This window comes from Chiloscyllium punctatum, chromosome 2 (assembly GCF_047496795.1).
Source record: "Chiloscyllium punctatum isolate Juve2018m chromosome 2, sChiPun1.3, whole genome shotgun sequence".
In the NCBI taxonomy this organism is placed as follows: Eukaryota; Metazoa; Chordata; class Chondrichthyes; order Orectolobiformes; family Hemiscylliidae; genus Chiloscyllium; species Chiloscyllium punctatum.
The window spans coordinates 14519849-14534905 of record NC_092740.1 but is presented as its reverse complement, the minus strand read 5'-3'; the positions used below and the strand labels follow the sequence as shown (position 1 = coordinate 14534905).

The 15057-nt window shown below is 41.5% G+C and overlaps 1 protein-coding gene across 2 annotated transcripts in view; it reads right to left on the bottom strand.

Annotated features, from left to right (window-relative positions):
* fam193a (family with sequence similarity 193 member A) overlaps positions 1–15057 on the bottom strand; it is a 230067-nt gene that overhangs the window by 128578 nt on the left and 86432 nt on the right. For both annotated transcript variants that reach the window (XM_072593910.1, XM_072593918.1), the window contains exon 2: positions 5092–5157. In XM_072593910.1, coding sequence (XP_072450011.1) covers positions 5092–5157 — 66 coding nt within the window. The remainder of the gene's footprint in view (positions 1–5091; positions 5158–15057) is intronic.

Below are 15057 nucleotides of genomic sequence, written 5' to 3'. Positions count from 1 at the left end.
CATTCTCGAGATAAATATAAAATCTCAAGTTAAAAAAAAGTGACATCTCAACTCAGACAAAGCATTACAGGTGCTTTGAGGAGGTGGTGACCAAGCATGTGGAGGAGGTGACCAAGCATGTGGATGAGGGTAGAGCAGTGGATGTAGTGTACATGGATTTTAGTAAGGCATTTGATAAGGTTCCCCATGGTAGGCTTATGCGGAAAGTCAGGAGGCATGGGATAGAGGGAAATTTGGCCAATTGGATAGAAAACTGGCTAACCGGTCGAAGTCAGAGAGTGGTAGTAGATGGTAAATATTCAGCATGGAGTCCAGTTACAAGTGGAGTTCCGCAGGGATCAGTTCTGGGTCCTCTGCTGTTTGTAATTTTTATTAATGACTTAGATGAGGGAGTCGAAGGGTGGGTCAGTAAATTTGCAGATGATACAAAGATAGGTGGAGTTGTGGACAGTGAGGAGGGCTGTTGTCGGCTGCAGAGGGACTTAGATATGATGCAGAGCTGGGCTGAGGAGTGGCAGATGGAGTTCAACCCTGCCAAGTGTGAAGTTGTCCATTTTGGAAGAACAAATAAGAATGCGGAATACAGGGTTAATGGTAGGGTTCTTGGTCAGGTGGAGGAACAGAGGGATCTTGGGGTCTATGTACATAGATCTTTGAAAGTTGCCACTCAGGTGGATAGAGTTTGTAAGAAGGCCTATGGAGTATTATCGTTCATTAGCAGAGGGATTGAATTCAAGAGTCGTGAGGTGATGTTGCAGCTGTACAGGACTTTGGTTAGGCCACATTTGGAGTACTGTGTGCAGTTCTGGTCGCCTCACTTTAGGAAAGATGTGGAAGCTTTGGAGAGGGTGCAGAGAAGATTTACCAGGATGTTGCCTGGAATGGAGAGTAGGTCATACGAGGATAGGTTGAGAGTTCTCGGCCTTTTCTCGTTGGAACGGCGAAGGATGAGGGGTGACTTGATAGAGGTTTATAAGATGATCAGAGGAATAGATAGAGTAGACAGTCAGAAACTTTTTCCCCGGGTACAACAGAGTGTTACAAGGGGACATAAATTTAAGGTGAAGGGTGGAAGGTATAGGGGAGATGTCAGGGGTGGGTTCTTCACCCAGAGAGTGGTGGGGGCATGGAATGCGCTGCCCGTGGGAGTGGTAGAGTCAGATTCATTGGCGACCTTTAAGCGGCATTTGGATAGGTACATGGATGGGTGCTTAATCTAGGATAGAAGTTCGGCACAACATCGTGGGCCGAAGGGCCTGTTCTGTGCTGTATTGTTCTATGTTCTATGTTCTATGTTCTAGGTGTGAGATTAGAGGCTGTCTGTATCCCAATCTTGAATCAGACTGTTCTATTTCCAAAGTAGGAGTTGTTACTTGGATTGACTGCCTGCAGATTGCGTGCTGTTTGAACAAAATAGAATGTATCGGCAATTACAATTCCCCAAATGCAAATTCACCCCATAAGGCTTGTGCACGTGCGTTTGAGAGAGAAACAGCATGTGAGGGCGAGAATACAAGAGCACAGATGTACTGCTGAGGCTTTTTAAAGCTTTGGGTCAGACTACATTTGGAATATTGAGAGCAGCTTTGGTTCCCATATTGAAGCAAAGTTCCAAAGAGATTTACAAAACAATCCTAGGATGAAGGGCTTGTCATATGAGGAGTGGTTGAGGACTCTGGGTCTGTATTCAATGGACTTTAGAAGAATGAGAGGTGAATCTGATTGAAACTTTCAAACTTGTTGGGCCGAAGGGCCTGTTTCTACGCTGCAGGGATCCTATGAATACTGGAGAAGACGGAGAGGCTAGGACTGAAGGGCACAGCCTCAAAGTGAAGGTACCTTTTAGAACTGAAACGAGGTAAATTTTCTTCAGAGTGGACAGACCGCGGTACTCATTGCCACAGAAGGTGTGGAGGCCACATCATTGACTGCATTTAAAATAGGGACGTATGAGTTCTTGATAAGTAAGGGCATCAAAGGGCTGGACAATGGGGTTGAGAAACATCATTCATAATTGAATAGTGGTGCAGATTCAAGTGGGCCAAATGGTCTAACTCTGTTCCCATGTCTAATGGTCTTAAGCTCAGTTGTGAAGGTGGCTATATGTGGGGATGCTCAAGGAGGCCAAAAATAGATCGACAGAGTCAGAGATATACAGCACGGAAACAGAACCTTCTATCCATGCTGACCAAATATCCTAAATTAATATAGTTCCATCTGCCAGCATTGGCCCATATTCCTCTAAACCCTTCCTTTTATCTATATATGCATCCAGGTGCCTTTTAAATGTGGTATTTGTACCAGCCCCCACCACTTTTTTGGCAGGTCATTCCACACATGTATCATCCTCTGCATGAAAAGGTTGTACCTTAGATTCCTTTTAAAATTTTCCCCTCTCATCATAAACTAATGCCCCCTAGTTGTGAACTCTCCCCACCCACCCCCTTGGCAACATCCTTGTAAATCTTTTCTGAACCCTTTCAAGTTTCACAACATCCTCGCCGTGGCAGGGAGGCCAGAACTGAATGCAGTATTCCAATAGTGGCCTAACCAACATCCTGTACAGCCACACCATGACCTCCCAACTTCCATATTCAGTGCACGGACCAACAAAGGCAAGCATACCAAATGCCTTCTTCAATTTCAACTCCACTTTCAAGGAAGTATGAACCTGCACTCCAAAGTCTCTTTGTTCAGAAACACTCCCCAGGACCTTACCACTAAGCGTATAAGTCCTACCCTGATTTGTCTTTCCATTAGCCCATCTGATCAAGATCCCATTGTACTCGAGGTAACCTTCTTCGCTCTCCACTACACCTCCAATTTTGATGTCTTCAGGACAACCGTACTAACTATACCTCCTATCTTGGCGAATTGTGAGGCTGAAGATGATTACAGAAATGGGAACAGTTAAAGTCATAAGGAACTTGAGCTGTTTTTGTCCAATGGTGTAGGTAGACTCACAGCACAATTTGCGAGGGAGTTTTAAGATTTTGATTCATCAACACTAAAAGAAAAGTAATCTATTTCAAACTCAGGATAGTAACTGGCTTAGAAATCTTCAGCACAGCAAAAGGCTTTTTGGTTTGAAGGAGAACTGTAGGTGGGACGAATCTCATGCCCTTGTCCTTCTAGATGGTAGTGGTCATGGGGTTGGAAGTATCATCTCAAGTGCCTTGGTGACTATTTCTTATAGCTAGTACACACTACTGACACTGACCGTTAGTATTGGGGGAGTGAATGCTTGTGGATGAGGTACCCATCAAAAACTGGTGGCAAGCTTCTAGAGTATTGTGGGAGTGACACTAATGCAGGCAAATGAGGACACCTTATGCTGTTTGGCATGCGAGCTTCTTAGCTTCACCAGACTGAGATATCATCTCATCACATTTGAACAGGGAATCCATGTTGTCTGAATGCAAGTCACTCCCATATCTCTGCAGCTGGTTGAGAAAGAAATGAACAGGTCACTGGCACTGAGGGGGCTGACAAGGACCAGGCATCTGATCATCCCCAGGCATGAGAGGGCATCACCGTGTCTTCCATTAATAACTTGACAAAATCTGCATACTTTATAATGCACAGCAACAAGCAGGTTTGTCTGAGGCACTGAGGAACATGATTTGAAGATCGGAAGACAATATCTGATCATCATCCTGGCCAAAGCAGCTCAGCTGACTGATACTCCATCCACCACCTTCATCATTCATCTCATTTGCCATGGATGCACAATAGTAGCAACGAGTAACATCTTCAAAATGCACGAGCACCTACCAAGCCTCCTCTGACAGCACCTTCTGAACCCATTACCTCTTTTACCTAGAAAAGCAAGGACAGTAGCTTCATGGGAACACCACCAAGCACAAATACTCCTCCAAGACACACACCACTCTGGCCTGAAAGTATATCATTGTTCCTTCACTGTTTCTGGTACAGCATCTTGAACTTACAGAAATTCCTAAAGGTACTGTTAGATGCATTAGTCATAGGGTAGGGGAATGGATGGGTTGCTCTTTGGAGTTTGGTGTGGACTTGTTGGGCTGAAAAGGGCTGTTTTCAAACTGTAGGGAATCTAATCTTATCTTTTGAGTGTGCGTCCCAACTTCCCAAAGACTGCAATAGCTCAAGGTGACAATTTACCACCAGCTTTTCCAGGGCAATAAATACTGACAGAACCAATGACACCCACATCCTACTCATGAATTATTAAAAAGATCTTGGTCCGATTTTGCATGTTGGGAAGTTGATGGCTTTTCCTTAGAGAATTTATTTTTAAATTAAGTCTATTCTGTAGTAAGTCTATCGTAAAGACTGTGTGTAAAGGTCAATACACAGTAAATAAGATTCACAATTAGATACCTTCATTCTTAGGCTTCAAATTGTTCAAAAAATCCAGGAATAGCAAAGGAGATCTTCAGATGAATGGTTCTCAGTCCCAGCACTGCTGGTAACATGGCAACTCCATTCATTTCTTGGGAATAATCTTCTTGGAGAGTTAGTGGATTTTTGTCACAATGTAGAGTCAGTCGCGTATGATATTGGCCTGGCAATTCAAAATTCACCAATTTTGAATCCCCTTCATGTCCCCTAGCTATATATTCTGTGGATGACCTAGCACATACTGCTCAGTTAATAACAAAAAATCTGATTTTTTAAAATAAAAATGCCAGAGCCACAAAAGGCAAACAATAAAATGATGCCCTGCTCCTCTGAATCTTAGAATTTGAAAAGAACTGGGATTTTCAGAATCCCATTGTATCCATAAACAGTTTTGATTATGATTAGATTAGATTCCCTACAGTGTGGAAACAGGCCCTTCGGCTCAACCAGCCCACACCGACCCTCCAAAGAGTAACCCACCCAGACCCATTTCCCTCTGACTAATGCACCTAGCACTATGGGTAATTTAGTGTGGCCAATTCACCTGACGTGCACATCTTAGACTGTGGGAGGAAACCACAGCACCAGGAGGAAACCCAAGCAGACACAGGGAGAACTCCACACACAAACTCCACACACAGTTGCCCGAGGCTGGAATCGAACCTGAGAGAATTTAAATAGGCAAAAGATGAAATATGCAACTAATCCTACCTGAGGGACCTCTGTAAATTCTGATCCCACAGTCCCATCTGACAGTTGTGTGCCATTTATAGAAACCTGCAAAACAAAATATTGATACACATAAATATAATTAAACATGATAAAGCCAACCAAAAATAAGTACTTTGCATGCTGGAAACCAGAAAATCAAAAACAGAAAATGCTGGATGCACTCAGCAGATTAACAGAGTCAATGACTTTTCATCAGCTGTTTCATCAGTTGACCATTTTTCTTTCTTGGAGCTACCATTTCTTGCTATATTGGCAGCATCAAGTATTTTTTGTTATTGCAGAAAGCTAATCAGGTTACGTCAATACATAGAACAGTACAGCATAATACAGGCCCTTCGGCTCTCAACGTTGTGAGAGCATTTATCTTAATCTAAGATCAACCTAACCTACACACCCCTCACCTTGGGGTCCACATACATAGATCCCTTCAAGTTGCCACCCAAGTTGATAGGGTTGTTAATGAGGCATATGGTGTTTTGGCTTTAATTAACCAGGGTATTGAGTTTAAGAGCTGCAAGGTTTTGCTGCAGCTCTATAAAACAGTAGTTAGACCACGCATGGAAAGCTGTGTCCACTTCTGGTCACCTCAATGTAGGAAGAATGCAGATGCTTTAGACAGGGTGCAGAGGAGATTTACCAGGATGCTGCCTGGATTGGAGGACATGCTAGTGTGTAATGTTGATTTAGTGATTTTCTGTTATGAACCTAAGCATTCCAAAATTCATGCCATTGCTCCACCCTTCTCCCCGCAGCCCTGCATGCTCCTATGTTATAATTATTGATCCATATTTACCAACGTCTACCTTAACAACACCCTACACAGAAATAAATTTCTCGCAAACTCTGACCATTATAATAATTTTAAATCAAGGACACCTTGGTACCAAATCCAGACTTCCTGATTCACATCCAAATTCCTTCAAAAAAATTTTTAAAAACAGCATTAGATTGGTCTCTCAGTCTCTTCGCTGAATAGAAATTACCTTCTAAAAGGAAAAAACTCTCCTCTTTGCTCTAGTTTGTTCCTAGCACTGACCTGACTAATTAGCAATACCCCAACACAACTCCTCCATCCGTAGCTCAGACTTCAGGCAGTACTACCAATCCTCTGACTCCACCACTCCAACAGAGCTGCATTAGAAACAGCAGAACCTCAGGATCTACCTGATATAAAAATACATCAGCACACTTTTCAACAAGACACCAGGACATTCATACAGATATCCCGATCAACAGACCATTCAGCCTTAATTTGCTGCAAGCTGTTGTTGTTCAAAAATACGTAAAGGATTCTGTGTGGCCTTAAGATAGAAAATCCTAGCTTAGTCTCCCAGGCTTTTTTCATACAGAGCACCTGCAGGTGAAATGACTGACTCAAATGCATGATCTGAGTGACTGGCTTGACACTTAGCTGGTAGTACTATGACAAATTTTGTCCCTTGGAGGAAGGAGCTCCAATGGTGCTGATGACATGGTGCTTGTGACAAAAGTAGGACGCAAGATAGTTAAGAATTTTTTAAAAAAGAACAGTGCCAAAACACCAAATTACAATACTTCCCCTACCATTAGTCTAAGTAAATGGTATTGTGACAACACCGATATTTAGCACAGTGCCATCTATTTTAAGTAATTGAGACCTTCCACTGAAGCCTAGATGTATGTTAAACTCTCACCTCAGACACATTGCAAATGTATTAATATTGAATACATTGTAAGTGAGAAGGACCAGTCTTATTGTGAAACAGACATGCCAGCAGGAGCTGGCAAAGATAGGGATTGAGGGAGTGGACGAGGTAATATCAATTAAAATTTCCATTTGGAAACCTTTTACTACAGGTACAGCAACCAAGATACCTCGGCTTTTGAAACGAAGCAAATAACAACACAGCTTTTATTGGGCAGGGAGAAAGATGTATGTCTGTTTGGAAGCAGCTTATTCAATTCCCTAGTAACCTTGACTTTGTATATACTACAAGGTTTGCATTTTTTGGAGGGAACTGCCATCACATTCCTAACATAAACAAGTAGCAGTGACACAATTAAGCACTTATATTACATCATCCTAAAGGGACAGCAGACAGTTCTAAATGACCAGCTCTTCTGCTATCTGCGCAGTTCTTTTGTGAAATCTGTTGCAATAGCTTGCTTTTGAAAAATAATGATGCCCCTCTACAAATAATTCCTGTCTGGATGGACAATTGATCATGCTTAGTAACTAATGTTATGGACCAGGCCAGACTGGAGATATTAGTTAATTTTCTTTACTGACCTGCAATTGAATGCCCCAGGGGTAAGGTGGTGTGTCTTTGTCTTATAGGTGGAAGGTAGGAGGTTTCTATAGCCATTTCCTTGCCATTCAGGGTTGATTTATATTTTCACCCAGAAATCAATAAGAACATTACTGTTGGAATTTGACTACTCCCCTATTGTTACATAAAAATGATTTCCAACACATTTGACCATTAAGGGATGAGTTGCATTGCTTGGTTTCTGGAAGTGGGTGTTCACTGCATTGTATTTCGAGTGGCACTGACTATGAGGGCATGGCTGGAGGTTGTCTTGTGGGCAGTACGAACTGTAAAGTAAAGATTTTTGTATAAAGGAAAGACTGTTTCCTTGTTCGGAGAGAGAGACACCTGGACACGGCTCACAAGCACGTGAAGAGTGTTCAGGGTTTCTCCAAAGCTTGTACTGTACGGTGCTTTATAAATTTGCTTGCTTGTTCACAGAAGTTGGTGCGTTGCAGTTGCATCAGGAAAAAGAACTTAACAGACCCCTCAAAACATTTCAAGAAGGTAGCCCAGACCCTAACTTTGCTAGTTGTTTTAAGCAGGTATAAAGTGGGTACTCCAGGAGAGAATCAGCTAGTTAAACCACTTAGTTTTAAACAAAACTGAATTCATTTACACGATTACTGAATGAAACACAAACAACAGAAAATAGAATACTGAATAACTTAATCTATCCGAAAACTCAACAAATTATCCCAACTTAATGATGCTGTTCCAAATACTTGCAACAATTCCCATAAACACCCCTTGGCCCAAGTTAAAATCAAACACAAGTTCTTACAGGATAGAATCAGAATACCGGCCTGGACTTGCTTCTGTGGGCCCAGCAGCCTTTCTTCACACTACTAAACAAAAACCAAAGAAAAGCTTAGCTGGGAGAACTGGTCACACTCTTTTCATTGTACGAGTGTTTTATTTAAACTTCAAAGCCTTCTACCCTCTGCTAACTATTAGAAAATTGTCCCTAAAATCAGTCAACCCCCAGACTTTTCGGAGTCTGTGTTGTTTACAACCCCTCTGAAAAAAAAAGCCAAGGACAGCATAACTGCATTAATGGAGCAGTTTCGTCACACTAACAATACAAATCAAGCAGCTTATTCCAGGATCCAAACACATGGCTTTTTTTTGGAATTTTACTCATTTCTTTACACCAAGCTATAGCTTCTTTCAAAATAAAACAAAAAAAAATGTACCTTCACCCCCTAGACAATGGACTATATTGAGGCCTCAATGTTGAGTTGAACTCTCTTGTTCATGCCCATTGTAACATCTAACAGCTTCACAACAATGTTACTTTCAGTCTCCTGTTTCAAGGATTGGAAAATTGACAATGCACCAGTAAATCCAGATTCACAGTAAGGAATAACTAAGGCCTCTGTTTCACCTTACATCAATATGCACCTGACTGACCTGCTTGGCGAAGCACACCCAGCGGGCCAAATGGTCTACTTCTGTTCCTATGCCTTAAAGAATTTAACTACCATGGTATAGTTATAATGGAGATGTCACTTATAAAAAGACAGGAATGTTATAATCAGGAAGAGGAAGTAATGCAGTGCTACTCAAATAGATAATGACGGCAGAATTTCAAAGTGTAGAGGGATTTGGGTATTCTAGTGCATGAGTCACAAAAAGTGAGTATGCAGATCAGTACGTACTTAATAGGATGTTATAATTTATTATTAGAGGATATGACATATAAGGAAGGATATTATGCTTCAGTTGTACAGGGCGTGCCTGAGAACACATCTCCAACACTGTTCAGTTTTGGTCTGATTTAAGAATGCATGACATTGGAAACAGTTAATTAGATTGATTCTTAGAATGAATGGGTAATCTTACAATGATATGCTGGACAAACTGGAGTTTAGAAGAGGGTGACATGGTTGAAGTGTATAAAATTCTGAATCATCTTGACAAGGTGGATGAGTCCAGAACTAAGGCACATTATTTTAAAGTAAGGGCGAACCGTTTCAAGGCAGAGGAGAATTTTTTTCGAGGACTGAGACACCTCAAAGCAATGGAGAAAGGGTCATTGATTTTTTTTTAAATGAAGAGGTGAAGGGATTCTTGCTAGGCAGGGGAAATCGAGGGTTATTGAGAGCAAATGGGAATGTCAAATTCAAAACACAACAGATTAGTCATGGATATAAGCAAACGGCAGAACAAAATCAAGGGCCAGATAGTCTAATTCTGCTCCTATTTCGTATATTTGTATGTACTGAATGCTTTATCTCAGGAAGAGGGAGGGAGGGGTGGTAATATTGATCAAGGAGGACATTTGATGCTGTCAGCCAAAAACCAATTGGAAAGATGCACAGTAATGGATTTCAAATGAAGTTAAGAAAGGTGCAAAAATTGTACCGTAGTTATAATGGAGGACTTTAATTTGCCAAAAATAATTTGGAGGTAGTGGTGTTGTGTTAAATATCACAGGATTATTTATCCAGAACCCGAAGCTAATATTCTGGAGTCATGGGTTCCAAGACTACAATGGCAGTTAGTGAAATTTGATTTCAGTAAAAATCAACAAGCTAGCTAGCTCAATGGTGATCATGTAATCACTGTCAATTACTGTAAAAACCCACCCGGTCACGACTGTCCTTTAACAAAGGTCATCTGCCACCTTTACATGGTCTGGCTTACATGAGACTCCAGATCCATAGCAATGTCATTTCTTCACCACTACCCTTCAGGGCAATTACTCATGGGCAATAAATGATGGCTAGTGATGCCCATATCCCAAGAATGAAATTTTAGAAAAGACTGCAACAGCGGTAGTATAAAGGGCAGAAGAGACAAAACTGCCTACTGCATTTACATTTCCTACAGTATTCAAACTAGTATGAAGATAGGAGGCAGTGGTGATGGTAGAGGGTTGCTTTTCAGACCGGAGACCTGTGACCAACAGTGTGCAAACCACATGGATTGGTTCTGGTCCCACTACTTTTCTTCATTTTTATAAGTGACTTGGATGTGAATATAGGAGACATTATTAGTAAGTTTGCAGATGACACCAAAATAGGTGGTGTAGTGAACATTGAAGATGATCTCAGATTACAACATTTATTTATTCATTCAAATGGCCAATGGAATGGCATTTCATTTAGATATATCTGAGATGTTGAATTTTGGGAAGGCAAACCAGTGCAGTAGTTTGTACAGTTAATGGCAAGGTCCTGGGGGCACTGCTGAAAGAAGGGACCTTGGGTACATAGTGCCTTTAAAGTAGAGTCACAGGTAGTTAGGAAAGTGAAGGTGACATTTGACACACTTGCCCTCTGACCATTGGTCAGAACAATGAGTACAGGAGCTGGGATGTCTAGTTGCAGCTGTACAGGACATTGGTGAGGCCACTTTCAGAATACTGCATATAACTCTGTCACTCTTCTACAGGAAGGATGATGTTTAAATTTGAGAGGGTGCAGAAAATATTTACAAGGATGTTGCCAGAATCTGAGGGTTTGGGCTAGAGGGAGAGGCTGAAAAGCCGGAGGCTTTTATCCCCTGGAGTGCCGAAGGCTGAGGACTGACCTTATAGGGGTTAATAAAATCACTGCCTTTATTGGTCAGTGCATTGAGTATAGGAGTTGGGAGGTCATGTTGCAACTGTACTGGACATTCATTAGGCCACTATTGGAATTGGCTATGTGCAATTCTGGTCTCCCTGCTATAGGGAGGATGCTGAAAAACTTGAAAGGGTTCAGAAAAGATTTACAAGGATATTGCCAGGGTTGGAGGATTTGAGCTATAGGGAGAGGCTGAAAAGGGTGGGGCTGTTTTCCCTGGAGCATCAGAGGCTGAGGGGTGGCCTTATAGAGAGCTTATAAAATCATGAGGGGCATGGATAGCATAAACAGAATGTCTTTTCCCTGGGGTAGAGGAGTCCAGAACTAGAGGGCATAGGGTTGAGGTGAGAGGAGAAAGATTTAAGGGACCGAAGGGGCAACCTTTTCACAGAGGGTGTTACGTGTAAGGAATGAGCTGCCAGAGGAAGTGGAGCAGGCTGGTACAATTTAAAAGGCATCTGGATGGGTATATAAATAGGAAGGATTTAGAGAAATTATGGGTAAAATGGGACTAGGTCAGATTAGGCTGTCAGGCCAGCATAGACATGCTTCTGTGCTGTATGACTCCATACTCTGTGCATGTTCAGAAAAATATTCTATACTTGTAAATGCCCAGTCCAGCAAAGAGGGGGATTTGTGGACTTGACTCTTGTGAATGAGGTGGATCAAGTCACTCAGTGATCATTGTACCATAGGGTTTGGCAATAGAAAGGACAAGTAACAATTCAGAATAATAATAAATTAACAAGTGAATATCCAACCTATGAGGAAAGCAAATGGATCTAACATTAATTGGAATCTAATATTGTTCAGTCATCACTTTGCCTGCCAATGTGCTGTTGCCGGGTGCAGTCAAGGAATAACATATTTCCACAAAAGGTGAATGATAGCTCAAGTCAATCCAAAGCTCCCTGGATGATTAAAAAAATAGAGATTAAGAAGAATAAGCATACTAATAAAACTAAAGATCAGTTGGACCTAGTCAATTCAAAGGCAACTGTAAAGAGTAACAGAATGTAAAGGAACTAAAAGCTAACAACAAGTACCCAAAAGTCTTCTGCATGCATATAAATAGTGAAAAGATAGAAGGTGGTGGTTTGGGTGAGGTAAGGGATAAAATTGGGGATACATTTCTGGAAGACTGTGTAGAGTTTCGTATCTGAATTAGTGTATAGTTTTGGTCCCCTTACTTGAAAGGATAGTAATTGCATTGGAGGTAGTTCAGAAAACGTTCACTAGATTAATTCCAGAGATGAAAAATTTGGTTTTGAGAAAAGATTGAACAGTTTAAGCCCAAACTCTCTGAAGTTTGGAGATAGATCTAACCGATATATATATAAGATGCTCAAGAGGACTAACAAATGTAGATATAGTGCAGATGTTGCCTCTTGTAGGGCAATGTATAACAATAGGGTAAATTTTTAGGAAAAATGTGACAGATTTAAAACAGATGAGGAGGAATTACTTCTCAAAGGGTCATAAAATCTGTAGAATTTACCACTCCACAGGACACTGAATAAATCTGAGATGGACTGGGGGATTTTCATTTGTAATGGGTTAAAGGGTTATGGGCAGTAGGTAGGAATGTGAAGTTGAAGCCAAAATGAGATGACCATGGCCATATTAAATGGCGCAAGCTCAAAGGATGAAATGCTGAGTCCTTTTCCTAGTTGGGCAGCACAGTGGCTGTGGTTAGTACTGTTGCCTCACAGCTCCAAGCACCCAGGCTCAAATCCACCCTTATGCGACACTTTGCGTGGGTTTGCACATTCTCCCCATGTCTGCGCAAGTTTTTTCCGGATGTTCTGGCTTCCTCCCACAGTCCAAAGATGTGCAGGTTTAGTGGATTGGCTATACTACAGTGTGCAGCAACGTGCAGATGAGGTGGATTAGCCAGGGGAAATCCAGGGTAAAAAAAAAGGGAGAGGAGGAGGAGGCTGCTCTTGGAGGGTCAGTGTGGACGCGATGGGCTGAATGGCCTGCTTCCACACTGCAGGGTTTCTATCATCTACAATCTAGTTCATATGTTCATATGCAAGATGGCAGCAATAGCTGAAGCACCTGCATTTTAAAAGATCCTGCTGCACAGGTGATGGAAGAGGAGGAGACACTACGTGCATTTAAAATTGATATAAATGGCTGCCTACACAATGTCAATAAGGTACCCAGATCAGATGATATGTATATAGGCATACTAACAGAAGTGAGTGTGGAAATTGTGGAGGCACTGGTCATAAAGTTTTCCAGTCTTCCTCGAACTCTGAAACCCTGATCAAAAAACAAAAGAGGGCAAAGATTGGCTTGTCAGTGTTACTTTGGTGGTGGAATGCTTCTTGAAATGACGACTCGGGAAAATAGTAACAGTCGTTTGGAAAGTATTAAATACAGAAAGCTTTTAACTAATTTGTAGGAGGTAACAGAAGGTTGATGAGGCGAAAGCTGTTGACTTAGTGTATGTGGACTTGCAAAGGCATTTGGTAGAGTGTCACAAAACAGACTTGTTAGCAAAGTTAAGCTTATGAAGTAGAAAAGGGCAATAGAAAATTGGCTGAATAAAGGGAACCAGTAATAGTTAACGTCTTCCTGCTATATATATATATATTAATAACATGGGCTTTGGTCTATGGGGTGGAATAGCACTAAAAAACAGTTCACTCGGTGAAGTCAGCAAAGACAACAGGCAAAATGGCTGTTTCCTGTTCTGAAATCAGTTTGAGTATCTAACTGTACATTGTGGTGCGAAGGAAAAGAAAATGAATGCAGACCTGATGGGAGCTCTCCAGCAATATTAAAATCAATTAACTATGTTGAAAGAAATGAAACGACAATATGGAATTGGCAAATGGTCTCAAGAGTTCATTCTCCAAGCAGGGAATATGCTTTGAATGTCTCTCAATATTATGGATAAACAGGACACTAAACAATCACATTCTCCTGCCTGAGATTGTTTCTACCTTGTAATGTTATATTTCTTGTCAACTGTTATCTCAGTAAGCAAATGTATTGTTAGTGTCAGAGTTCCACAGCACGGTGACAAACTGGTTTATGCAAACCAAAATGTCCATCCACGGTAACCCCATTTCCCTGCACTTGGTCTATATCCTTCTAAACATTTCCTATCCATCTATTTGTTCAAATGCCTTTTAAATGTTGTTAATATTCCTGCCTCAACCACTTCCGCTGGCAGCTCATTCCAAATGCATTCCGCCCTGTGTTAAAAACAGTTGCCCCTCAGGTTCCCTTTTATTCTTTCCTCTCTAACCTTAAACTGATACCCTCCAGTCCTCGATTCTCCAACCTTGGGAAAATGAGTGAGTGCATTCACCCTATCCGTGCCTCTCTTATACACCTCAAGAAGATCCCCCAGAGTGTCCTACACTCTAAAGAAAACAGTCCTAGCCTGTCCAATCTTTCCTGATAACTCAGGTGTCTGAGTCCTGGCAACATCCTTGTAAATTTCTTCTGCATTCTTTCCAGTTTAACAACAACCTTCCTATAGAAAAGTAACCAAAACTGAACACAATACTCCAAGTGCGGCCTCACCAACATCCCGTACAACTGCAACATAACTCCCCAACTTCTATAGTCAGTGCTCTGACTGAGGAAGGCCAGTGTGCCAAAAGCCTTATTTACTGCTCTGTCTACTTGTGACTCCACATTCAGAGAACCTCCAAGGTTCCTCCACATTCACATAAACTCCAAGGTTCCTCTGTTCCATTAAACTTCTTAATGCCTTATCATTCACAATGAAACTCCTACCTTGATTTGACTTCTCAAAATAGCAAGACCTCACATTTATCGATATTAAATTCCATTTGCCATTTCTCGGCCCACTTCGCCAGCTGACCAAGCTACTCCTGCAATTTCTGACAACCTTCCTCACTGTCCACAATACCTTCCATTTCAAATGTCACCTGCAAACTTGTACATTCTGATCTAAGTCATTGATATAGATAACAAACAGCAATGACCCCAGCAGCACTGGAGGACGGGAAAAATTTCTGGCTGTAAGAGCTGCTCCTTTTTTTGAGGTATTTTAGGTGCTGGAGGTGATTTCCTCGAATTCCAGGGGCAGCAATTACTGT